The 27,482-nt window shown below is 48.8% G+C and overlaps 1 protein-coding gene across 1 annotated transcript in view; it reads right to left on the bottom strand.

Annotated features, from left to right (window-relative positions):
• Positions 1–27,482, bottom strand: part of LOC311528178 (unconventional myosin-X-like) — a 269,478-nt gene that overhangs the window by 92,836 nt on the left and 149,160 nt on the right. Inside the window, exons 18-21 of the mRNA XM_084642873.1 lie at positions 26,011–26,091; positions 17,987–18,111; positions 17,540–17,654; positions 3,236–3,342 (exon numbers count right to left, since the gene is read on the bottom strand). Of these exons, the coding sequence (XP_084498999.1) occupies positions 3,236–3,342; positions 17,540–17,654; positions 17,987–18,111; positions 26,011–26,091 (428 nt within the window). The remainder of the gene's footprint in view (positions 1–3,235; positions 3,343–17,539; positions 17,655–17,986; positions 18,112–26,010; positions 26,092–27,482) is intronic.

Consider the following 27,482-nt stretch of genomic DNA (forward strand, 5'->3'; position numbering starts at 1 on the left):
ACGCGAAGATTCTTTTCCTTGCTGCCGTCTTTCCTGCATCTGCCACCTTATTCCTGTCATCAAAGTGACCCTTCTTGGAGTTGCTTTAATATGTCTGCCTTTGTTGAAAGGGAAAAGGAGCATGAGATCCCCAGGGGATGAAGAAGAGATTGTCACCCACTAGAAAGGAAGTTTCATGCTCCTCAAATCTTACATGCACATCTCTGAAAAACTAACAGCCTAGCACACTTGTATGCCCATCGCACAGACCCCTTGGAATCTTTAGAGAGGAAAACACCCCCAGCATCCACCTCGCTGGCCACTGAACCACCTTGAAATTTCAAACACAACCTGAGAATGATCCCCTAGGGCCAGCGTAAGCATCTGAGATTGTGCTACATTAACAACAATGAAACCAGGGGTCCAGCAGCCAGAGCCGTACCTAGGGGGTGTGAGGCCTGGGACACAGGCACTGAGTTTCTAATCTGCAGGGGGGTGCTCCCCCTGGTTCCGCCCAGGCCCCACCCCCAACTCTACCCCTTCCCCCAAGGCCCCACCCCTGCCCTGCTTCTTCCCACTCCCGCTTTGCCCCCGCCCCACCTCTTCCCGCCCCTCCCCCGTCCAGTTCCACCTCCTCCCCGGAGCACCCTGCACCCTCGCTCCTCTCGCCCCCAGCGCCTCCTGATGCTGCGAAACATGTGATCCGTGGCAGGCAGCAGGGGCTGAGAGGGAGGGGAAGGTACTGATTGGTGCGGCTTGCCAGTGGGCTGTGGGGAGGGAGAGGTTCTGGTAGGGGGGCTCCTTCTCGCCTGCCTCCCTGTTCACCCCGCTCTCCCTCCTGCCTCACCTCCCTGCCCACCTCCTCGCGAAGAATTGGGCCCCGCAGTCCCCCTGATTCACCGTACCCCAGGGACAGCTCTGCCAGCAGCAGCTGGATGCAGGCTACAGAGAGGGGAAGAAGGAGAAAGGGCGACAGAAGCAGGTTTAAATAAACTGGTTGGGGGCTGCCTCTTCCCCCTGCTTCTCTCCCCAGTGCCTCTCCTCATACAGAGGGTGGCCAGCTGCATACTTAGCCTCCTCTAAGGTGGACAAAGCATATAGACAAAAGGTACCATGACAGGGCCCTACTCAGCTCCGTGGTGCTCTTCCTGATAATATCTATCTGTCAGAAGTTAAGGCCAGAAGAGACCATTATGATCATCTAACCTGACCTCAGGTATACACAGGCAATAGAATGTAATGCCCCATCTGGAGCCTTCTGATCACCTTCCTCCACTTCCCAAGGTAAAGCCAACTTCTGCAGCCAATGCAGGAGGGCTGTGAAATACAGTGATCCTGCACTTCACCCTTACTCAGATATAAAACACAGAGGGGATAAGGACCCTGATTTGGCAACTGGAATTTAGTTACCTATTCTCTTGATGCTGCAAGGTACTGGGCTTGGCTCCCCCTCCAAGAGTCATAGAAGCCACATGGGGACGGAGTGTGGCTCCCTCCCCCAGACCCATGCAGGTCCTGAAAGGCTAACAGGGACACAGCCCAGTTTACAGCCCCAGTTCTCCACAGGTCCTGCAGGGCTTAGTCTTAATCCTGCAGGGCTAAGAAAAGTAACAACTTATTTTAGTTGGTGGAGTCAGCAGCTGTGACTAGGAGTCCCACAAGGAGCAGGTCTGCTAAACAAAATGGGGCATTTTCACTTTGGTTTATTTTCTGATTCAGATATTTCACTTTAGTGACCATTCAGACACCCTGAGCTCCTGGGAAAGTAAAGCAGAGTGTACAGAGCGAACCATGTAACCTTCCATCCCTTAGGCCTCTTTCCCCAATTCTCAGAACAAGTCCCTGAAGATATGGATAAAGATGACAGTAAAATCCTGGAACAGCTAACTCTTCACAGCAGGGTTACTCTGCTTAATTTACATAATCTTGGTGATTGATAAGCTCTAAGTGCTACATGGCAGCACTCTCTAGTTTTGCCTTACTCATTCGAAACCTTTTCTGGACTTGTCCCATACCAATTCCTTTTTATTGGAGCTTCTCTAATGTTGATGCAGTGCAACACTGAAATGTTTACAAAAAAGGATTTCTAACTTCACTTTCTCCAACCTTCATCTTCCCTGTTTTCTGCTCCTACACCTCCCTCTGCAATGCCTCATTTGCCACCAGCTGTTGAATAAGGAGTTTTCCTTTTGACCATGGAAGCACTGCTTGATTTGAAGACTAAACTTAGATGAATGGTGTACATCCCAATCTCCCAGTCCACTAGCTGGATACCTTCCTTTCCAGGAAAGTCACAGAAGAGACATTGCAGTTTTCCCTTAGCAATGCTGTCTAGAAACTATGTTTTACAATGTGATAACTCCCCTCCTTTCCCAAAATATCTGGAGGTTTCTGATTATTAATTATTATTATTTAAATGTCCCCGCCATGAGGAATTTACACTCTAATTTACACAGACTGCACAGCAAGTAAAGGCACCCAGACAAGGGAAGAGGGAAAGGCATGGAGACAGCATTTTGCTTTATTTTGGCAAGCAGCATGTGCTACAATCATTAAAGAGTCAGCTGTTACCTTAACTTCAAGGGGCAGGAGAGGGGATGGCTCTTCTGTAATGGCTTTTCTTTAACACTACTATGATTAGGAACAGTAGTGGCAAAAGGGAGCAGTTGACAGGAGATCAGTGGTGAAAGGCTCGCCCAAAGTAGTAAGTTCTTACGAGTAACTTAAAGAAGGAGAGAGGCCCCTGGGAAAATAGGAGAAGGAAAGCTGCTCCAGGCCTTGGGGACAGTGCTAATAAAGGCAGAGTTGGGAGAGGGGAAGAAGAGAGATGAAGGGAGCATTAGGTGAAGCTGGTAGGCTAAGGGTGGAGGAGTGGGAGCTGAGAGCCAAGAGGTAGAGGGGGTGGAGTTCTGGAGACCCTTGAAGGTGAGGATGAGGAGTCTGAAGAGGCAGAGAGTCAGTGGAGAGACCCGGTCATTGCAGCCACATGTTTAACAGACTAGGGGGTGGGAGCGGGGGGGGGCCTGGGGGGTGTAAGAAGCAGGGGGTAGAGGAGGCTGCAGTGGTCAAAGAAATGACTACACCACAGACAAGGATTTCAGCAGAAACACAGATTTTGGAGCTAGCCAATGGATTTGGAGTGTGGGGGAACAGAAGAGTGGAAGTGCTGATGGGAATACCCTAGAGCAGAGGAGAGGATGGGGGAGACTGCAAGCAGACAGGTGGAGAAAACGCAAAGACAGCCCACAACACTGACCTTGCCATGTAGCCCAAGACGTGGGCTTGGATGACTATAGCCGCTTTCCTCAACTCCTCTTCCCGATCCTTCTCCAGGTTCTGTTCAAGAGCTTCCTTCAGGAAAATCTGACACCGTGGGGAGGAGTTTCAACAAACACAAAGAGAGGAAAGAAATCAGCCCCAGGGGAGAGTCAGGAGGTTTCATTCCCTTGGTGACAAGCACAGAGTGCTCTCTTTATGCTGCTGCCCTGTGATCTCTGCTCAAGAGCTGCAGCCCCTCCAGAGCCACCCCTCACTTTCGGCTGGGGTGCCTTTCCTGGTATTACAAGGAAAAAGTTGTGCATTACATGAGCCAAACTCTAAGCCCATCCCCCGCCTCCTCCTTTCACTCTGTGGTCAAGGCTTTAAAGAAAGAGAGAAGGGGGAGGGAAGGAAAAATAAGGAAGGAGGAGGAGAGTGTGCAAGCTAGTTATTAACCCGTTCTCAGCTGGTATCTTTTCTTCACACCAGTCTATTTTCTCACTGCATTGGCCCCTGGCTACCAATATGTGACATTAAATATTTCATAAAGAGATCACACCACATTTTGGGTGCAGAGGTGAGCATTTACATTTCCAGGACCCTGGCAGCAGTTTGCATTCTGAAAAGTGAAGATTAATGGAAGAATCAGAAATCTCCAATGGTGAGAAAAATGCATAAAGAAACTGGCCATCCCCAATCAAACACCGCGTGGCCATTCCAAAGGAATCTGATCACTGCAGGATCTAAAAGTATCCTGAGGAGAGGGTTCTTCCTGCTGAATGTGCTCCTGTACTGCAGCATACGTAGGGGGAGATGCACCCCAAAGAGAGAGTTGTCCTTGCCAGAGATGTGCTGCTGTACTGGAGGTTGCATTTTATAATAGCTAATAATAGTTTGTTCTTCTCTAGCACCTACCATCCAAGGGCCTCCAAGCACTTTACGAACTTTAACTGATTAATGCTCACAGCCCTGTGACGCAGGGCAGCACTATACGCATTTTACAGATGCAGGAACTGGGTCAGAGAGGCTAAAAGTCACATATCCAATATCACACATCAAATCAGCAGCAGAGCTAGAGTTAAAACGAATTCCCCTGTTCTAATCACTAGGCAGCACCCTAGACATAACACTACCTCTTCCTATTTATCTACCATGCCTCTTCACATCACTGCCTCCAACTCCTCCCCTCCATCAGTGATACTAGCATTGCTGTCCTATTTCTCCACTTCTCCCATAACCGACTCTGTTCTTTCTTCCACATTGCCCCATCTGCATGGAACATCCCTCTCCCTCATTGCTTTCTCTGCATTTAAATCGCTCCTGAAGAACAGCTTCCATCACAACGCCCGCAAGAAATTAGCTGATTAATAATGGTCAAGGAATTGAGGACAGTCTATAAAGAAAGTCACCACACTGACCACTTTCCTTGTATGTTGTGTCCCTTTCCACAGTCTGTGCCAGTTTGTTGGTCTTTTAAAATTACGAACTACTTGGGACAGAGACTGTTCTTTCCATCAGATTTACGCTGAACCTAGTACATTGTGGGTGGTACCAGAACAAAATAATTAATAGGGACAGTGCCTATAGTGATAGACACCTTACAAATGTTTAGGCAGGGAGGGAGCTGTCCTTGAGAGTTGGGCCAGGGATGCAACTCCACCATGCAGCAGAAGTATCCAATTCACAGAGACTTCATGGGCATGACAAGCTTCGCAAGTGTTGCTAAAGTATTAAAATCCCAGAGAACACTCAAGTATCTGTCAGCAATATCCATCCAAGATAGGGCATTTTGATCCCCAAATAACATGGGGTTTGCCAGTAATAGCTAGCTGTGAAATGATAGCATTTTGCAGGAAGCAGATAGGAAAGATTAAAATGAATTCAAACTACAGGCAGAGAAATCTCCCTTGTCAGGAAAACCATAAGCAAATCATCTGTTTCTCTGTCATTTAATTCATAGTGAGACAGGGTCGGGCCAGATGGCTATAGGAGAGTAATAGAAGGCAGATATATTAGCCCCAGGTTAAGTAGGTCCCTTTTACCTGGGTAAGGTAACAGGGAAGGTTCCAGAACAATCAGGAACTTTCTGGAGACAATTAAGACAGGCTGATTAGAACACCTGCAGCCAATCAAGAAGCTGCTAGAATCAATTAAGGCAGGCTAATCAGGGCACCTGGGTTTTAAAAAGGAGCTCACTTCAGTTTGTGGTGTGCGTGTGAGGAGCTGGGAGCAAGAGGCACTAGGAGCTGAGAGTGAGAACGCAGACTGTTGGAGGACTGAGGTGTACAAGCATTATCAGACACCAGGAGGAAGGTCCTATGGTGAGGATAAAGAAGGTGTTGGGAGGATGCCATGGGGAAGTAGCCCAGGGAGTTGTAGCTGTCGCACAGCTGTTCCAGGAGGCAGTCTAGACAGCTGCATTCCACAGGGCCCTGGGCTGGAACCTGGAGTAGAGGGCGGGCCCGGGTTCCCCCCAAATCCTCCCAACTCCTGGTCAGACATAGGAGGAGCTGACATGGACTGTGGGTTCAGAAAAACGGCCAAGCTGAGGGCTGCCATGAAGCTCCAAGGCGAGCAAATCCGCCAATAAGCGGAAGACCCACTGTGGTAGAGGAGGAACTTTGTCACAATAGCCACTCTCAAAAGTTTAAGCCTATCTTCATCTGAGGGAAGAGTGACTAGATTCAGAAATATAGGGGTTATTTTTGCCATTAGTTTCTAATATGAACAGAAACGACGGAAGCTTATGGTAAGTCAGACACACAGCAAGATGGTGTTAGTCAATATATAGTCAAGAATACATATGTGAATGTTGACTGCACATAGCAGTGAACACTTACAACCGGAAGCACACATATGTGAAGGATATGCACATGTGTACATAAAAAGATCTCTGTTCACACGTGGATGTCCATATATTTGTGCGCACACTGTGTACAGTGTATATGTTGCGCAATGTACAGAATCCATTCAGCCCCTCCCTGGAGAAGGTCTATTACAGAAATATCTGCCAAAAAATTTTGCTCCTTTTAGCATACACTTTTCATCTTAAGTGTCAAATCTGTAAATTCTCCTGCAGAGAACATTGGTGAAGGAGAAATTGTATTGCTGTGCCTTGGATTCCAGAAGGTAAGAAAAAACCTCCTGCAATGTTAAGCCAATTTCCTCTTTTTCCAACAGGACCACATAAAATGTCACTCTAGACATCAAGAAAAACTTGGTTAGAGTGGGAAAGAGATGGGGAGAACTGTGTCCTGACTGAAGACAGATGTGATTGGGCAGTGCCTGAGCGAGGAGCAAAGGGAACACAAGAGTCTGGCATATTGGTATAGCTACTGCTTGTCATGGCATCACAAATTAAGGCCATGGTGCACTGGAAAAAAGGGTTGCTGACCTTGCGTAACTGTTGTTCTTTCAGATGTGTTGCTCACGTCCATTCCATGTAGGTGTGTGCATGCCCACATGAACTGTAGCCAGAGATTCTTCCCTTAGCAGTATCCGTAGGGCTGGCTATGGCGCTTCCTGGAGCCCTACTCTCATGTGTCAGTATGTGGGGTGCCACCGGCCCTGTGCCCTCTCAGTTCCTTCTTGCCATCTATTCCGACAGTGGGGATGGAGGGTGGGTTGTGGAATGGACGTGAGCAACACATCTTGAAGAACAAACAGTTAGGAAAGGTAAGCAACTGTTTTTTCTTCCAGTGCTTGCTCATGTCCATTCCATGTAGGTGACTCACAAGCAGTACCCCTTGGTGGTGGGTTTGGAGTTCACTTTCATGCGGCTTGCAATACTGCTTTGCTGAAGCTGGCGTTGTCCCGGGCTTGCTGAGTGATAGCGTAGTGGAACGCAAAGGTGAGAACTGAGTAGCAGCTCTGCAGATATCTTGAATTGGAATCTGTGCAAGGAATGCCGTTGAGGAAGCCTGGTGGAACGAGAAGTGACTACGGCTGGTGGCAACACACCCGCTTGTACATAACAAAACCTAATGCACACGGTTATCCAAGAGGAAATCTCTGGGGGGAAACTAGTAGGTCCTTTGTTCTATCTGCTATAGCCACGAAGAGCTGAGTGGATCTACGAAAGTGTTTGGTCCTTTCGATATAAAAGGCTAAGACCCGCCTAACGTCCAGAGAGTGTAGCCTTCATTCCTTGTTGGACTTGTGAGGTTTCGGGAAGAAACCATGTAAGAATATTTCTTGGTTGCAGTGAAACCGTGACACCACCTTTAGTAGAAACGCTGGGTGAGGACGCAGCTGGATCTTGTCCTTGTAGAATACCATGTATGGAGGTACCGAAGTTAGGGCTCTGATCTCTTGAGGCCAAGGTGACTGCAACCAGAAAGGCAACCTTCCATGAAAGTAGAAGCAAGGAGTAGGATGCCATCAGCTCGAAGAGAGGACCCATGAGTTGCAAGAGGCCTAGATTTAAATCCCACTGAGACACCTGAGGGTACAGCCTCTCCAGGCCCTTCAAGAACCAGATTGTCATTTCATGAGAAAATACTGGATTTACCCTGCACCGGGGGGTGGAAAGCCGAGATGGCTGCTAGGTGCACTTTAATTGATGAAAGGGCTAGGCTTTGCTGTTTAAGGTGGAGCAAGTAATCTAGAATAGACTGAATCGGGGCTCGGAGTGGGAGATTCCTTTCTCTGAAATCCAGCAGGTAAAACACTTCCATTTGGCTAGGTAAGATGCTCTGGTGGAAGGCTTCCTGCTACGCAACAGGATTCGCTGAACCTGCGCCAAACAGGCCCGCTCGTCGGCATTCAGCCACTCAGCAGCCATGCTATTCGATGAAGGGATGTCAGATTGGGGTGCAGAAGGGTGACCTGATTCTGAGAGAGCAAGTCCAGTCGAAGAGACAGGGTCAACAGGGTTGTCACAGACAGGTCCAGGAGAATGCAGAACCAGTGTTGGCCCAGCCATCCCAGAGCTATCATGAGGACCTTTGCTTTGTCTCTCCCTCTTCAGGAGAACATTGTGTACCAGTGGTATCAACGGAAAGAAATATAGGAGCCCTTCTGACGACTGGAGAAGAAAGGCATCAGACAGGGAGCCCTCCTATGACCCTTGGATTGAGCAGAACTCCTGGCACGTCTCGTTCAGCTTGGACGCATAAGGTCTATCTGGGGACACTCCCACCTTTGAAAAATCATATCGGACACTTCTGGGTGAAGGGACCACTTGTGGCGAGACAAGATGGACCTGCTGAGGAGCTCTACTAACGAGTTGTTGACTCCTGGGGGGTGTGAAGCTACTGGGAGGATGTTGTGCTATACACAAAGATCCCAAAACTGGATAGCCTCAGGGATGATGAGTGAGCTCCACTTTGTTTGTTGATGTAGACCATCCCTGTGGCCTTGTCCATAAGAATGTGAATCACCTTACCCTGTAGGTATGGAAGGAAAGCCTGGCAGGCTAGACATATGGCCTTGAGCTCTTTGACATTTACATGCTGGTAACAATCGCTTTCTGACCTGAGGCCTTGTGTACTGAAGCCGCCTAGGTGAGCTCCCCAACCTTGATTGGAGGCATCAAAAATCAGGGTTGCTGAAGGAGGCAGAGTCATGAAGGGAATTCCGTCCAGCATATACCCTGGGTCTGTCCACCAGATGAAGGATGCCAGGACCTGCGATGGGATCGCCACCAGATGATCTCGCCTGTGTCTGATGGGTTTGTAGACTGTCACCAGCCAGGCCTACAGCGGTCGAAGGCAATGTCTCACATGTCTGACCATGTATGTACAGGCTGCCATATGGCCCAATAGTTTGATGCAGACTCAAGCAGTGGTGAGGAAATATGCCCTTACCCGACCAATGAGATATGACATGGTCCAAAAACGGGACTCTGGCAGGAAAGCTCTGACTCAGGTACAGTCCAGGACCACTCTTATAAACTCTATTGACTGCACTGGAACCAGGGCAGATTTCTGATCATTTATGATCAGCCCCAGACCTTGACAAGTGTTTTGTACCAGCTCGAGACTGCGTCGGGCCTGTTCCCAGGAGCTGCCTCTGACGAGTAAGTCATTGAGATGGGGTAAATTTGCACCCCTTGACCTCTCTGCATTTTGTGAAGGTCTTTCGCACTGTCATAAGACTGAAGGGCAGCACCATAACCTGCAAGTGGCACTCACTTACTATGACGTGGAGGAAGTGCCTATGGCCATAGAAAATGGAAATGTGCAAGTAGGTGTCCTTCAAGTCGAGGGCGGCATACCAGTCTCCTGGATCCAAAGAGGGGATGGAGGCTAGGGAGACGCTGCGAAACTTTAACTTCTTGAGATACTTGTTGAGGAGAGAGAGATTGAGAATGGGTGTTAGGCCCCTCTTGGCTTTCGGTATTAGGAAGTACCAGGAATAGAAGTCCTTCCCTCTCATATGCAGAAGAAATTCCTCCACAACCCCCAGCCATAGTAGAGATTCTACCTCCTGGATAGGGAGCTGCTTGTGAGAAGGGTCCCTGAAGAGGGACGGGAAAGGAGGGTGGGGTACAGGAAAACTGAAGGGTGTAACCGGAGTCGATGTTGTTGAACACTCAATGTTCTGACATGATATGGCACCAATGATGGTAGGAAGCTGGCTAGCAGATCCAAAAACAAAGCACGGGTTGGATCCAGAGATGAATCTGGTGTATTGCCTGCCTCTGCCCACTGGAGAGGCAGGCGGTTGCCTGCTGTTGTTGGGCTAAGGAGGATGGGCCCAACTGGTGATGCTGGAAGCCTCTGTTGTTCCTTCTAAAAGCTCCCTGGCTCAATGACCCCAAGTATCTAGGCTGCGGCGGTGGTGGGTGGGCTTGTCTTCTGGCCACCTGGGGAATATAAAGGCCCAGGGACCATAATGTGGCCCTAGAATCTTTGAGCCCGTGCAGTCTGATATCAGTCTGCTGTAAGAAAAGGGCCTCGCCCACAAAGGGAAGGTCCTGCATGGAGGCCTGGACCTCCTGTGACAGTCCTGAGGACTGGAGCCAGGAGCTACGACTCATGCCGATGCCGGATGCCATTGCCAGCGCTGCCGAGTCTGCAGCATCCCATGCCACTTGGAGACACCCTAGCTACCGTCTTACCCTCCTCAACTACAGCTGTAAATTCCCACTTGGCCTCCTGAGACAGGGAGCCTACAAACTGTAGCACCTGTTGGTTTGCAATGCACAGCTGTAGGCTAGTGGTAGAATGTATTTTTCTGTGGAACAGGTCCAGTTTTTTGCATCCTTGTTCTTAGGGGATCGAACTAAACTGGCCTTGCCTGTCTCATTCATTGGCTGCTGACATGTCCAATGACCCGGGAGTAGGGTGTGTATATGTGTATTTGTAGCCCTGAGCAGGTACAAAGTATTTCTTCTCTGCCTGCTTAGACATAGGGGTCAGAGAAGAAGGGATCTGCCACATCACCTTGGCAGTTTTCAGGACCCCGCTGTGGACAGGTAGGGCCACCTTTGAAGGAGCAGAGGCAGCTAGAATGTCAAGGAGATCGTCCGACTACTACTTAAACTCCTCAATTTTGAGTCCCAAATTGGAGGCTACTTGCTTGAACAGCTCCCGATGGGCTCGGAAATCATCAAGGGGTACACTGGCAGTGCCCACCACTGCATTGTCCAGGGACGAGGAAGAGGATGTGGCAACAGGCTGCACAGGTGGCTCCTCCTCAGGCTCAGGAGCCATTTGCTCTAAGGCAGCTGGGGTCTCCTCTTTGATGCAGTTCTGTTACCGGTTCCTGCTGGGCCCCTGCTCTGGTTTGGGCCTCAGACCCCAACAAGAGTGCCTGGTACGATTGGGCCCTGGGTACCATGGAAAGCCCCCACGGATTCCAGATCTGCCACTGCTGGGGCCACTGGGCACGTGACCATGGGCCCGCAGAGAAATCTGGCCCATAGTCAGGGCACCAATGCTAGTCATGGTAGGAGCCTCAGTCACTCCCTGATCCCAAGTACTCCTCTCTGTCCGACCATGGAGGCGCAGTAGGAACTGGTTGCTGACGGTCTCGAGAGTGTGCTGGAGCCAACAACTAAGCGTGCATGTCTGGAGAAGGCAATCGCCCACGGTGCTGTGAACGAGATCGCGATTGACAATGTCTGGACCTCGAATGGTACTGGGACGTTGACCGGTGCCTCAATGATTAGTGGTACCAGGACGGTGACCAGTGCCAGGGTAGTGACTGGTGCCTTGATGATGAGTGGTACCGGGACGGTGACTAGAGCCACGGTGGTGACCGGTGCCTTGATGATGAGTGGTACCGGGACATTGACCAGTGCCAGAGTAGTGACCGGTGCCTCGATGATGAGTGATACCAGGAAGGTGACCAGTGCCAGGGTGGTGACCGGTGCCTCGATGATGAGTGGTACCGGGACAGTGACCAGTGCCAGGGTAATGATTGGTGCCTTGATGATGAGTGGTGCTGGGACATCAATCGGCACCCAGGATATTGACCAGCGCCAGGACATCGACAAGCATCATGCCAGCAATCTTTGACTCGCAGGCAAACGGCTCCGCAAATGTGGCCGACTTAAAGCAAGGGGTGAGTGGCGACATGGCGACTGGAACTGCGCTGGTGACAGCAGGGATGCTCTCAGCACAGGCTTTCCCATGGAGCGGGCCACTCTGATGGGTCCGCAAGGGCCTTAAATAAGTCTCTGGCTGCAGGTGGCCCGGGAAGCACCATTAGGTCCTTCGCAGCCTGGAAGGCCTCAGGCATCGATGGCACTAAGAAGTGTATAGAGTCCCGATGGCTTCCTGGATTCTGTGGTGAGTCTCTATCAGGGCTGGATACGCTGGGTGGCAAACCCGCACCGGAGGATGGCTTTGGAGGTGGTGAGCGGCCGTGCGCAGGTCTTGGATCAATTGCTTGACTCAACGTTGGAGAGCCGCTCCTAACTGGACACATCTTCTTGTGCTTCCTTCTGGCAGGCGAGGTGGATTGGTGCAGGGACCGACCCGGTGCCAATGATGCGCTCTGCACTGACGCGCACATGCTGGGTGCCAAGTTGGATGGTTCCAACACCAGGCAGTCTCCATTAGAAATGCCTTCAGGTGTATGTCCCTATCCTTTCAGGTACGGGGCCTAAAATTTTTATAAATTTGGTACCTTCCCTTTACTTGTGCCTCACTCAGGCACCTGAGAGAGCTTGTGTGTGGCTCATTAACCAGCATCGGTTTCAAGCAGGTGGCACATGGCTTAAGCCCCAAGGAGTGGGGCATGCCCCGTCCCTGGGACTAAGTCCCCGATAGGACTCTAACTAACTAACGCTCAAACACTAAGCACTTAACACTAAGGAACTATTTACAGTAAATAAAACTCAGAGTCCGAGAAGCTAAGGGCACTTGCAAGAGCAAAGCAGTGTTCCAGCCACCGTCACTGGTGGTAAGAAGGAACTGAGAGGGTGCAGGGCCAGTGGTGCCCCATATACTGGCACATGAGCGTGGGGCTCCAGGGGGCACCAGAGCCGGCCCTATGGATACTGCAAAGGGAAAAATCTTTGGCTACCGTACATGTGGGCACCCACACACCTACATGGAACGGACATGAACAAGCACTCGAAGAACAAACTGTTGCTAACATTCTGCCTGTTTCACTCTGCCAGTCCCTGACCTCTAGCATACATCAGGACAGAGCCTGAGTCTCCTCTTACAAACAAAAGCTTGGCTATTGCCAGCAGGACAGCTGCACTAGTATTAATGAGAAACACAATGCCCATCCTGCCCTCCCTTCCTCATTTCCTTTCCTGACCTACACAATTCACTATATTAATTCAGAGTCTTTTCCTTCCTCTTCCAAACAATCACTAGGGATAAGATTATCCTCCAATTCATTTTGCAGGAAGTATTCCCCCTTCTCCATGCCACCTCCTCCCTTCTGCCCCCCAAACTCCTTCCTGGGTTATATCCCTCCATGCCATGGCCTCCCCTCAACCCTCCCTCCTCCCCACACCACACACACACACACACACACACACACACACAAGTCATGGTTTAGGTCTAACTTGGTGACTCAGCATGAGGTAACACTGCTACCTTCATAGTTAGTGTAACTGGTACAGAGGGTACTCATGGGGCCACTGTTCTCTCTCCAGGGCAACTGATCCCCATCCTGTTCACTTCACTTTCACTCAAAAGACAGAAAATAAATCAAGTCTTCACTAGGAAAAAATGTATGTTTTTAACTTGTGTTAGCCAACGTGAAGCAACCTCCTGGTGAAGACAAGGCAGTTTGTAGGTATAATGTAGGTTAGCAGGTCATGTAAACCCTTAGGCTCCCACTTAGTGTTTACCTCGATTTCCTAAATGTGAAAACTGCCTTGTCCAGCCTAGGATTCCACCTTCTGTCCAGCAATGTCAACATTACAAACTTCACCTGGCCTAGCAATGTCGATCAGTGGTGTGAAGAGGTGTGACTGCTGGCGGACACAGTGATGTTCTGATAAAAGACCCTAGCATAGACGCAGTCATGGTAAAACTGCATGCTTATTATTTTCCTCAGGGAGGGTGGAAGGAACTCACACTCCCCACACACTTTCTCTGTCACTTCAAGCTTCTATGCTGATAATGCATCTGACCCCTTAGCTGCATGTTTCCTCGCTCTGACCTATTCGTTCGACCTGCAGCCCTGCTTCAACTCTCCCACTCATCAAAAGGGTAATTTACTTGACTTGGTCTTCACCAAGCACTGCTCTCTCTCTGATCTCTGTTGCTAAATTCCCTCTCTCCAGCCATCACCTAGTCTCTTTCAACATTGCCCCTCAGCCCCCTCCCTCAGATCCTGTCACTTCACCTTTCCACAGCTTCCAGTCCATCACTGCTGAGGACTTCTTGTCCAGTCTCAGCCCTCTTCACCCGGCCTTTTCTTCCATTGAGATAGTTGTTGGGTCTCTCCATTCTTCGCTCTTCTCCACTATTGACCTTTTTGCCCCTTTCCCCATCATACGGTCCACCCTGCCAACCCCCAGCCCTGGATCACCCTGAGCATCCACTTCCTCCACTCCTGCTCTCGTGCCTCAGTGCATCTCTGGTGAAAATTCCGTGACCAGGCCAACTTCCTCCACTACACATTCGTTCTCTCCTCCTTCAGTTCTGCCATCTTCCTAACTAAACAACTCTGCTTCTTCAATTTAATTGAATATCACACATGCAACCTCAGCCACCTTTTCACATCCTTTGACTCACTCCTCAAACCTTCCAGCCTCCTCCTATATTGCTGGTTTCTCTCAAAAGAAATTGACAAAATATAACAACCTATCCTTCCCACCCCCTTCTGCTTGCCTTCCCTCCTGCCTTCCCCTCCTGCAACTCTCTTTTCCTTCTCACTGGTCACAGATGCAAGAGTTTCTTCTATTGTCTTTTTCTCCAACCCCTCCACTTGCCTCCCATCCCACCTCCCCATCTCCCTCATGTTCACACTCATCCCCTCCCTTACACAGCTCCTTAACTTCTCATTCTCCTCTGGTTCTTTCTTCTTACAATGCAAACATGCTTTAGTCTCCACCATTTAAAAAAAACCCCATCCTTGACCCCATTTGCCTCTCCAGCTACTGCCCCACATAGAGGTTAAGTCCATTAATGGTTATTAGCCAGGATGGGTAAGGAATGGTGTCCGTAGCCTCTGTTTGTCAGAGGGTGGAGATGGATGGTAGGAGAGAGATCACTTGATCATTACCTGTTAGGTTCACTCCCTCTGGGGAACCTGACATTGGCCACTGTCGGCAGACAGAATACTGGGCTGGATGGACCTTTGGTTTGACCCAGTATGGACATTCTTATGTTCCCCATCTCCCTTTCATTTCTAAGCTCACTGAACACAGTCTACAATTGCTGTCTGAAGTTCCTCTGCTCCAGTGTCATTCAAGACCCCCTTCAGTCTGACTTCTGCCCTTGCATGTGACTGAAACAGTTCTCGCCCAAGTTTCTAATGACCTTTTTTCTGTTATCTTTCCCTCCTCATTGAGTAATGGGCCTACCCTGTCCTTGGTCTTCCTCTTGCTTCTAATGTATTTGTAAATATCTTCTCCTTATACTTTATGTCCCTTACTAGTTCAATCTTATTTTGTGCCTTGACCTTTCCAATTTTGACACCACATGCTTGTGGGGTTTTTTTATATTCATCCTTTGTAATTTGATCTAGTTTCCACTTTTTGGATGACCCTTTTTTGAGTTTCAGATCACTGAAGATCTCCTAGTTAAGCCAAGGTGGTCTGTTACCATACTTCCTGTCTTTCATGAGCATTGGGACAGTTTGTTCTTGAGCCCTTAATAATAGCTCTTTAAAAAAACTGCCAACAATTTTTTCCTTAGACTTGTTTCCCACAGGATCTTACCTACCAATTGTCTGAGTTTGCTAAAGTCTGCCTTCTTGAAGTCCATTTTTTTTATTCTGATGTTTTCCTTCCTACCCTTCCTTAGAATCATGAACTCTCCCATATCATGATTGGTTTCACCCAAGCTGCCTTCCACCTTCAAATTCTCAACCAGTTCCTCCCTATTTGTCACAATCAAATCTAGAACAGCCTCTCCCCTCGTCACTTTCTCCACCTTCTGTAATAAAACGTTGTCTCCAATGCATTCCAAAAACTTGCTGGATAATCTGTGCCCTGCTGTGTTATTTTCTCAACAGATGTCTGGGAAGTTGAAGTACCCCATCACCACCAAATCTTGTGCTTTGAATGATTTTGTTGGTTTTTAAAAAAAAAAACCCACCTCTCATCCACCTCTTCTTCCTGGTTAGGTGGTCTATAGTAGATCATCCTTTTATCTTTACCCAGAGGCTTTCAACAGGTCTGCCTCCCACTTTTTTCTCAAGCTCAGTGCAAGTGTATACATCTTTGATATACAAGGCAACACCTCCTCCCTTTTCCCCCTGCCTGCCCTTCTTGAATAAGCTGTTCCCTTCTATACCTCCATAAATCAAACTCTAATAAACGTTCAAGCAGCATTTTTCTTCCTTTGCCTATCTGTACATTTTGATCATCATCTATGGAAACATTTTTTCATTAGTGTTTGTGCTTACGGTGAAATCGACAATTACCAACATTTACTGATAAAAATCGAATCTCTCCAACCACTGCTCAAAGCAACTAATCTAATGACCTACCACCCTCTGTCTAACCTCCTGAGCAAGATAAATTAGAAGACCTTTAGGTGCATCTAGACACTATCAAAATCCTGGATTTTTTTCTATTCAAGCTTCAGACCAGGACACCGAAGCAAAACACAGCTGGTGGCACTGTTTGAAGATCTTGTGCTTCAATGGGAAAGGACCATACGGCTATGCTGCTACTGCTAGATCCCCCTGGAGCATTTGATACCCTCCACCAGGAAATGCTGTTGTCCTGACTTAAAGTAGTATCAGGGTTTAGTGGGAATATGCAGAGGTGGCTCCAATCTTTCCACTCAGACTATATCCAGAGCCATGTTATTGATAACCCTCTTCTCCAATCAGATCCCTCACAGGTGGAGTTCCACAGGGAACCACCCTCTCCACCATTCTATTCCACTTCTTTGAGGAGCTGCTAGGAAGACAGACAGACAAAGATAATTATTATTGGCAACAACCCATGGACAGCACCCAGCTCTCTCTCCTTTACATCTAATGCAAACAGCACTATTTCCAGCCCTCTCAGTGCCTGGAAGACATCAGCACCAAGACAAGACAGAAAAGCTAAGATTCACCAAAACAGAAGCAAACCTCTGTCAGAGTTGGAGGCTCAGCATATGGATAGATTTCCCTGAAAAATATTGATAACTACATTGATTCCAGCACCAGCAGCTAAGCTCCTGTAGCAGGAGATTAATGCAAACCTGAAGAGCCAGCTGCCCCCCCCCCCACATTTTTAATGTACACCAAAGCAGCACCTCACTAACCCAACTCAAAATCCTTGAGTTGACTCTGTACATAGTGACATGATCACAGTGGGCAGGAGTTAGACTGGACATGAGAAGGGAGCAAAGTATTGTTTTGCAGGTCCACCCAAAAATCCAAAGCTCGTTCTGCTTGGGTCATTTAAAACTAGACTTGACAAAGCAATAGTAAACGTACAGTAGGGAACAGTCCTGTCCAATGGGAGAAAGAAAAGTGCTGTTGGGTCTCATCTAATCTATCTCCAGATATATAATACAGGAAGCATTTGAGACATTACAGGTCAGCAGCATAGCCCAGTCAGTGACCTTCACTGGTACGACTATTCAGTGCCATTCATTTACCTCCACCTGCTGTTTATTGGAGTGCTCCTCTGTATATCACCTTTCAATTAAACTCTCTTGCATCAGGAATTACTTCCCTCCCCTCACCCAATGGACCCTTTTCTACACTGAGGTAATACCTTGTTTTTACCCAGCTGCCACTCTTTCCTGGTGCTGTCACATGTCTGTAGGAAACGTGCACACACAGCCTTGGTGTTTTCTGAGACACTCAGATTCTTCATGAGCATCTTGTACCTGAGAACCAAACACAATCTCTTGACATAAAAGTATGTACAATATTATCCTCTCCATTTCTAACATGCTTCAAAACCTTCCTCTTCCCATTCATCCTTCCCCAGGGTTGTCTTATCTGCCCATCTGGGAACTGCTCTTTTTCATGTTCTTTATCCAACTGCAGTTGGACTAACCTCCAGTTTAGAAACTTCCACCTCCGACTTGCAGCTGTCCCCATAATATGGTTGACATAGAGACAACACAAAAGCCATCCAAAATTTGGGAACAGTACCAGTGACAAAAATTATAGAGAAAAGGAATATACCACCACCCACCTCCATGTTACCCATTACCTGCTGAGGAAATCCGGGAAGAGACGCCGTATGGGGAAGCCTGCTCTTCGAATTTTCACTGTCTCCAGCATCCCAGAGTACCGGAGCTGGTTTAGAACTACATCCGGGTTAAAGAGGTTTGGTGCCTAAAAGACCAAGATCAGAAACAAACCAAGAGAAAGAGAGACATCTGAGCAAGCAGTAATACCAGACTTAACCCTTTGCTTGCTGGCATGGTGTCTGCTTATCTGAACGTTGTAAGGGGCACACAGACACATATCCACAGTTCCCTAGAAAGTTAACCCTGCATGTTAAGGGCCCCAGCTGAAAGATGGGTCAGTTTGACACAAATGGCAGACAGCTGCCACAAAGATACTCAGCACTGGAACAGAGGCAGGAGGGAACTGGGTGCACACATATCAACAGCAAACTGCAACATCTTCCATAGCTCAGAGTCTAGCAGGGAAGTGGGCAATGAACTGTGCTGAGCCACAGCCCCCTTCACTCCCACTGCAGTCCATTCATGCAGAAAATTACACTGTTCTCAACTGAGGGATCAGATGCAGCTGGGGGAACAGCAAGAGAGAAGGCACCTGGCTTTCTGCTCATCAAATGTAACAGTAGTTTCCAGCAGCCCAGAAGCAAAACTGCAGGCATGCCTGCTGCCTTCACAACTTAACTGGATGAGTGAGAATCCAAATGAGAGCCCAATGTGTCCCTGAAAGAACGGAGCTAAAAGGCAGGAAGGAGCTTCTATACTGGGGCAGGAGCTTGCAGCGGGCCCTGCTCCTAAAGAGAGAATACTAAATACAGAATACTATAGGATACTGACTGATGGACATCAAAACACAGAGATTCTGCCCTTCTCTGAGTTCTCCATCTAGTCTGGTCAAGATTCCTCCTTGCTGCCACTTTTCTGAGTGTCAAGGTGAAACTCCCTCTAAAGGAAACTTGCTTCTTTACAGAGAGCTAATCTGAAGCATCTTCACTCCTGCCCCGTTAATGGAACGAAGCTTTATCCTCCTCTCAGTTTCAGAAAAGAGGGGGGGGACTTTTCCTGCAAAAAGGCCCTCTTTGGAAAAGGCCCATTTCGACAGGTTTGTCTCCTTCTCTCCCCCTCCAACCCCCACTTCCTATGAGGGGCTCCAGACCTGGAGATACTGGTCTGTTCTCTCGCTACCCACATCTCTAAGCCCTGGTCTACACTACGAGTTTAGGTCGGATTTAGCAGCGTTAGATCGGTTTAGCCCTGCACCCGTCCACACTACGAAGCTATTTTTTCTGACTTTAAGGGCTCTTAAAACCGGTTTCTGTACTCCTCCGCGACGAGTGGATTAGCGCTGAAATTGACCTTGCTGGGTCCAATTTGGGGTAGTGGGGATGCAATTCGATGGTATTGGCCTCCAGGAGCTATCCCAGAGTGCTCCAATTGTGACCGCTCTGGACAGCACTCTCAACTCAGATGCACTGGCCAGGTAGACAGGAAGAGCTCCAGCACGGACCGAAAGGGAGGTACTGGATCTGATCGCTGTAGGGGAGATGAATCTGTGCTATCAGAACGCCGTTCGAAAAGATGAAATGCCAAAATATTTGAAAAAATCTCCAAGGGCATGAAGGACAGAGGCTATAACCGGGACCCACAGTAGTGCCGCATGAAATTTAAGGAGCTCAGGCAAGCCTACCAAAGAACCAGAGAGGCAAATGGCTGCTCTGGGTCAGAGCCCCCGACATGCCACTTCTATGATGAGCTGCATGCCATTCTAGGGGGTGCCCCTATAACTACCCCAGCCCTGTGAGTGGACTCCATCAATGGACTCTCATGCAACAGCGATGCAGATTTTGGGGATGAGGAAGATGATGATGAGGAGGAGGTTGAAGCACAGCAAGCAAGCGAAGAAATAGTTTTCCCCGAAAGCCGGAACTGTTTTTCACCCTGGATCTAGTACCCTCCCAACCCACCAAAGGTGGGCTCCTGGACCTAGAAGGCGGAGAAGGGACCTCTGGTGAGTGTACCTTTGTAAATATAATACACGGTTTAAAATTAAGCGTGTTTAATGATTAATTTTCCCTGAAGACTTTGGATGCATTTGCGGCCAGTACAGCTACTGGAAAAGTCTGTTAACTTGTATGGGGATGGAGCAGAAATCCTCCAGGGACATCTCAATGAAGCTCTCCTGGATGTACTCCCAAAGCTTTTGCAAAAGGTTTCTGGGGAGGGCAGCCTTATTCCGTCCTCCATGGTAGGACACTTTACCATGGCAGGCCAGCAGCACGTAGTCTGGAATCATTGCATAACAAAGCATGGCAGCAAATGGTCCCGGTGTTTGCTGGCATTCAAGCAACATCCGTTCTTTATCTCTCTGTGTTAGCCTCAGGAGAGTGATATCATTCATGGTCACCTGGTTGAAATAGGGGAATTTTATTAAGGGGACATTCAGATGTGGCCATTCCTGCTGGGCTGTTTGCCTGTGGCTGAACAGAAATCATCCCTGCTGTTAGCCACGCGGTGGGGAGAGGGGTGAAGCGATCATCCCAGAGAATTGGGGGGGGGTAGTTGGGTTTGTGCTGCACGTTAACCCAAAAACCGCAGCCCCTCCTTTTAAATGGCCAACCCATTTTGAAGAGCCAACCCAACGGGTGCTTGGTATGTGAAATGAGGGCGCTATTGTTTGAAACCATTCCCACACGTTAGGAAGGTTAAAGAAGCCAAAAGACTGTGGCTTACCATGGCTGCCTGTAAGTCAAATTCTGTTGCCCACCGGCCCTGCGTGTGTGATCTCTCACACCATACTGGCAGGCCCTTGATATAAGAGGCAAAATGCGACCTTGTAAAGAAAGCACACATGCTATGCAATGTTAACAGCTTGGTTCACCGTGAAAGTCTACCCACTGTTCTCTAAATGTCTCTTTTTAAAGACTAATCTCCCTTTTTTCCCTCCCGCAACTGCAAATGTTTCATCGCTCCACATATCATCTCCGTCCCAGAGGCTATCAAAGATTAGAAGCTGAAAAAAAAGCACTTTTGCAATGAAATATTCTCTGAACTCATGCAGTCCTCCCATGCTGAAAGAGCCCAGCACAAGGCGTGGAGGGAGACAATATCAGAGTCCAGGAAAGCACAAAATGAACGTGAGGACAGGAGGGGTGAGTGAGAGCCCAGCACAATGCATGGAGGGAGACAATATCAGAGTCCAGGAAAGCACAAAATGAACGTGAGGACAGGAGGGGTGGCGTCAGCGTGATGAGAGGAGGCAGGATGCAATGCTGAGGCTACTGGAGGATCAAACTAATATGCTCTGACATATGGCTGAGGTGCGGGAAAGGCACAGATCACGGCTGCAGCCCCTGTGTAACCAACCATCCTCCTCACCAAGTTCCATAGCCTCCTCACCCAGACACCCAAGAATGCGGTGCTGTGGGCCTCCGGGCACCCAACTACTCCACCCCAGAGGACTGCCCAAGCCACAGAAAGCTGGCATTCAACAAGTTTTGAAGTGCAGTGTGGCCTTGTCCTTCCATCCTCCCCCACCCCTCCTGGGCTACCTTGGCAGTTATCCCCCCATTTGTGTGACGAATTAATAAAGAATGCATGAATTTGAAACAATTTATTGCCTCTGCAAGCGGTGATCAAAGGGGGGAGGGGAGGGCGGTTGGCTTATAGGGAAGTAGAGTGAACCAAGGGGGTAGGTTTTAATCATAGAATATCAGGGTTGGAAGGGACCCCTGAAGGTCATCTAGTCCAACCCCCTGCTCGAAGCAGGACCAATTCCCAGTTAAATCATCCCAGCCAGGGCTTTGTCAAGCCTGACCTTAAAAACCTCTAAGGAAGGAGATTCTACCACCTCCCTAGGTAACGCATTCCAGTGTCTCACCACCCTCTTAGTGAAAAAGTTTTTCCTAATATCCAATCTAAACCTCCCCCACTGCAACTTGAGACCATTACTCCTCGTTCTGTCATCTGCTACCATTGAGAACAGTCTAGAGCCATCCTCTTTGGAACCCCCTTTCAGGTAGTTGAAAGCAGCTATCAAATCCCCCCTCATTCTTCTCTTCTGCAGGCTAAACAATCCCAGCTCCCTCAGCCTCTCCTCATAAGTCATGTGTTCCAGACCCCTAATCATTTTTGTTGCCCTTCGCTGGACTCTCTCCAATTTATCCACATCCTTCTTGTAGTGTGGGGCCCAGTGTAGCGGTGCATTGGATTCTTCCATCCTAAGTGCAGGACCCTGCACTTATCCTTATTGAACCTCATCAGATTTCTTTTGGCCCAATCCTCCAATTTGTCTAGGTCCCTCTGTATCCTATCCCTCCCCTCCAGCGTATCTACCACTCCTCCCAGTTTAGTATCATCCGCAAATTTGCTGAGAGTGCAATCCACACCATCCTCCAGATCATTTATGAAGATATTGAACAAAACCGGCCCCAGGAGAAACAAACAGAACTTTCAAACTGTAGCCTGGCCAGTCATGAAACTGGTTTTCAGAGCTTCTCTGATGCACAGCATGTCCTGCTGTGCTCTTCTAACCACCCTGGTGTCTGGCTGCGCGTAATCAGCAGCCAGACAATTTGCCTCAACCTCCCACCCCGCCATAAATATCTCCACCTTACTCTCACAGATATTGTGGAGCACACAGCAAGCAGTAATAACGATGGGAATATTGGTTTTGCTGAGGTCTAACCGAGGCAGTAAACTGTGCCAGCACACTTTTAAACATCCAAATACACATTCTACCACCATTCTGCACTTGCTCAGCCTATAGTTGAACAGTTCCTGACTACTGTCCAGGCTGCCTGTGTATGGCTTCATGAGCCATGGAATTAAGGGATAGGCTGGGTCCCCAAGGATAACTATAGGCATTTCAACATCCCCAACGGTTATTTTCTGGTCTGGAAAGTAAGTCCCTTGCTGCAGCCGTTCCCACAGACCACAGTTCCTGAAGATGCGAGGATCATGTACCTTTCCTGGCCATCCCACATTGAGGTTGGTGAAATGTCCCTTGTGATCCACCAGTGCTTGCAGCACCATTGAAAAGTACCCCTTTTGGTTTATGTACTGGCTGCCTTGGTGATCTGGTCCCAAAATAGGGATATGCGTTCCGTCTACCGCCCCACCACAGTTAGGGAATCCCATTGCAGCAAAGCCATCCACTATGACCTGCACAGCTCCCAGAGTCACTACCCTTGATAGCAGCAGATCAGTGATCGCATTGGCTACCTGGATCACAGCAGCCCCCACAGTAGATTTGCCCACTCCAAATTGATTCCCGACTGACCGGTAGCTGTCTGGCGTTGCAAGTTTCCAGAGGGCTATCGCCACTCACTTATGAACTGTGAGGGCTGCTATCATCTTGGTATTCTGGCGCTTCAGGGCAGGGGAAAGCCAGTCACAAAGTTCATTGAAAGTGCCCTTACGCATGCAAAAGTTTCGCAGCCATTGGGAATCGTCCCAGACTATGCAGTCCCATCAGTCTGTGCTTGTTTCCCGGGCCCAGAATCGGTGTTCCACGGCATGAGCCTGCCCCATTGCCCACAGGATGGCCAAACTGCCAGGACCCATACTTTGAGAGAAATCTGTGTCCATGTCCCCATCACTCTCCTCACCGGGCTGCTGCTGCCTACTCACCTGCTTTTGCAGGTTCTGGTTCTGGTTCTGCATATAGTGCTGGATAACGTGCATGGTGTTTAGAGTGGTCACAACTGCCGTGGTGATCTGAGCGGGCTCCATGCTTCCCATGGTATGGTGTGAGCAGGAGAGCAGAGTGGCAGCAGAAGCAGCGGGTGGATGATGCTGCTGACAGCAATATGGCGCCCGCACGGAAAAAGGCACGAAACAATTGTTGGCCGTTGCTTTCACAGAGGGCTGGCAGCAGACGGTATAGTACGACTGCTAGCCGTCATTATCTCCTGCGTGCTCATGGTGCTGCTGGCTGGGAGAGCAGCCTGAGGCAGAATGGCCCCCTCAAGGATTGAACTTACAACCCTGGGTTTAGCAGGCTAATGCTCAAACCACTGAACTATCCCTCTGCCAATATTCCAGGCAGGACTGAATCTCCATTAGACAAAACTTAAAGAAGAGCATGACCTGAGTCACTCCTATTTATGTCCATGCGCCCCTGACAGACCTCACCGAGGTCTGTCTGGAGCACCCATGTCCACCCAGGCACAATGACCGACCTCACCGAGGCTGGCTAAGAGCACCCAGGAGACGACGAGGACAGATACCAGTCGTACTGCACAGTCTGCTGCCACAACCTGCTGCTGTGTAGCAATGCAGTCCCACATCTGCCAGCACCCAGGAGACATACGGTGACTGTGAGCTGAGCAGGCTCCATGCTTGCCGTGGTATGGCATCTCCATGGGTAACCCAGGAAAAAAAGGGCAGAGGGCGGGAGGGATGGGGGGCCTAACAACATGTACCCAGAACCACCCGCGCCAATGGTTTTTGCCCCATCAGGCATTGGGATCTCAACCCAGAATTCCAATGGGCAGCAGAGACTGCTGGAACTGTGGGATAGCTACCCACAGTGCAATGGTCCGGAAGTCGACGCTAGCCTCAGTGCTGTGGACGCACTCCGCCGACTTAATGGTCTTAAGTGGGGACACACACAATCGACTGTATAAAATAGCTTTCTAAAAAATCGACTTCTGTAAATTCGACCTAATTTCACAGTGTAGACATACCCTAAGAGACAGGGAATCAAGACTGATGGATTTTCTGAGTCCAGGAAATGAGAAAGAGACACAGACATCATTGCAATGTGAAATCAAATCTAGCTGGTACCATGGCCACAGTGCAACGTGCTGCAGAGAAGTCCCTGTGCAGGGGTGCTGCTGTACAAGTCACAGGTGAATGAGAAGTTTATTGGCCCAGCTTGCGAGGCCTTTGATTTTGGGATAGATAACAAAACCAGAAGTGGGAAATGGGGACACAAAGAACCCTTGACACTTGTTTAGCAGAGCCACAACTTCAAGCACCTCTGCAATTATCTATAGATCAGAGAAATGGCAGATGACACAAATTAACACCTTCCAGCATAACAAAACCCCATTTCATCTCTGCCCATCCTCCCACTTTTAATATGCTGACACCTAGAATGACTTCTCTCCCAGACAGAGAGAAGAGAGATAACGGTGGGGGAGGGGAGCGACAATGGGAACCCTGGTCTGGAAGTGGGAGAAATAGAAGGCACACAGAACCCTTGACAGGGGGAGAAATCAGGGATCATACAAATCTCTGGCAAGAGGAGAGAATGGGGGACCCTGGAATGGAAGAAAGGGGTAGCAGGGACATACAGAAAACCTGGCATGATGGCAAAATGGAGGACCTTGGTATGGGAGGCAATGGGAGTGCACACACAGCTCCTGGCATAAGGGTGACAATGTGGGAAACCAAGAACACACTAGAGTCCCTCGCATGAGGGAGGGGATGGGAGAGGGAGGAAATGGAATATACAAGGAGCCCCCGATGTGTGCAATGCACTTGGCCTACGGAAGCTATGAAAAAAGAAAAGAAGTACTTGTGGCACCTTAGAGACTAACCAATTTATTTGAGCATAAGCTTTCGTGAGCTACAGCTCCGATGCATCCGAGGAAGTGAGCTGTAGCTCCCGAAAGCTCATGCTGAAATAAATGGGTTAGTCTCTAAGGTGCCACAAGTCCCCCTTTTCTTTTTGCGAACACAGACTAACACGGCTGTTACTCTGGAAGCTATGAAGTGTGCAACCCCCTAGTCTACTACACATACCCAAAATCCCAGAGCAGATTCCCACTCCCAAAACAAACAGGAATCACTTGCCCCCTTTGTCCCACTGCAGGTGATGCACAGGGTCCTGCTTCTGAGCTGTGTCAGCACAAAGAACGGGGGGAACAATTCTTACATGCCATGCGTATTTGTTTTTTCACATAATGCAAAGGCTGGGATGCATTTTTCTTCAGTTTAAAAAAAACTCACAAGAGAGGGGCAAGAGGCAGAGTTTCTCTCCCCATTTCCTCATCCTGGGCTCAGAAGGATGTCCCTCCTCCCTCCCCCCAAGGGTGGGACTCACCTTTTCCGTGTTTGGTTTGATGCAGCGAATGAAGAATGGATTGGAAGTGCTGAGTGTGGCCATCAGGGAATGGAGAGAGTCCTGAAAACACCAAGACAAAACTAGAAAAGCAGTCATTCCAGCAGGGACTGGGGGTCTATGGGCTCCTGTCTGAGTACAGGGGACTCCTAAGCAGCCCCCTATTCCTAAACTCTCTCCTTTACTCCACCTTCTCTTCCTCCATGCTTCTCCTTGTCAGTTTAATAAATAGTCAGTTTAATAAAAAATTTAAAAATCACACGTCACTGAAAAATGTTTACCTGCTGTTATTGACTAACCTTGCAAGGCCTTGCACTCAACAGCATTTTTCTGTCTGTAATGTGGTAACTTTTCAACATTTCAACCAATTGATTCCAAAATTTCAGGAAATGTTTTAGGCACCAATTAACAGAACCCTACTGATTTTGGTGAAAATTGGAAAAACCAAAAGTGGGAAATGAGGGAAACACAGAGCACGCAGAAGCAGCAGCTTCAATCAGCAAGGTAACTAGAGAGCAAAGAACCAGTTGATGGTGGCCATTAACATTTTCCAGCACAATACCCCCATTTTATAATGACCAGTCCTCCCAATACAGTTTAAAACACTGGCACCCTAAAAGAGAAGGAAAAGAAGAAAGGAGGAGGGGGATGAGGGTGCACACAGAACCTCTGGTGGGAGGGGAAAAACTGTTACTGACCTTCCGTAACCATTGTTCTTCAAGATCGGTTGCACACGTCCATTCCAACGTAGGTGTGTGCACACCCTGAGCACAGTCACTGGAATTTTTCCCCTAGAGGTATCTGTGGGGTTGGCTCTGGTGCCCTCAGGTACTGTGTGCTCACAGTGCCAATATAAAGGGCACTGCTGACCCTGCCCCCCCCCCCCAGTTCTTTCTTTTCGGCTAACTCCGACAGGGAGGGTCTTGGAATGGACATGTGCAACACATCTCAAAGAACAACAGTTATGGAAGGTTAGTAATAGTTTTTTCTTCTTCGAATTCTTAAACATGTCTACTCCTATGTAGGTGATTCCTAAGCAGTTATATAGGAGGAGGGCTTGGAGTTCATAGACATGCTGACTGCAAAACCGCTCAGCCAAAGATGGCATCGTCCCTGGCCTGTTGGGTGATGGCATAGTGTGCCGAGAACATGTGTGCTAATGACCAGGTGACTGCAATGGAACTGTGAAACCACTTTCAGGAGGAAAACAGGGTGCGGACACAACTGCACCTTACTCTTAAAGAAAATCATATACGGGGGCTCCAACGTGAGGGCACAAATCTCCAAAATTCTTCTAGCCAAAGGGATGGCCACTAAAAAGGCCACCTTCCGGGAAGATGAGTTAACGAATACATTGCCAGCAGCTTGAATGGGACCCATAAGCTTTGATAAGATGAGGTGTAGCTCCCAGGGAGGAATGGAATCTCTAACATGGGGGTATATCTTCTCTAGGC

The sequence above is a fragment of the Lepidochelys olivacea genome (assembly GCF_965140295.1).
Source record: "Lepidochelys olivacea isolate rLepOli2 genome assembly, chromosome: 11".
NCBI classification, from domain to species: Eukaryota; Metazoa; Chordata; order Testudines; family Cheloniidae; genus Lepidochelys; species Lepidochelys olivacea.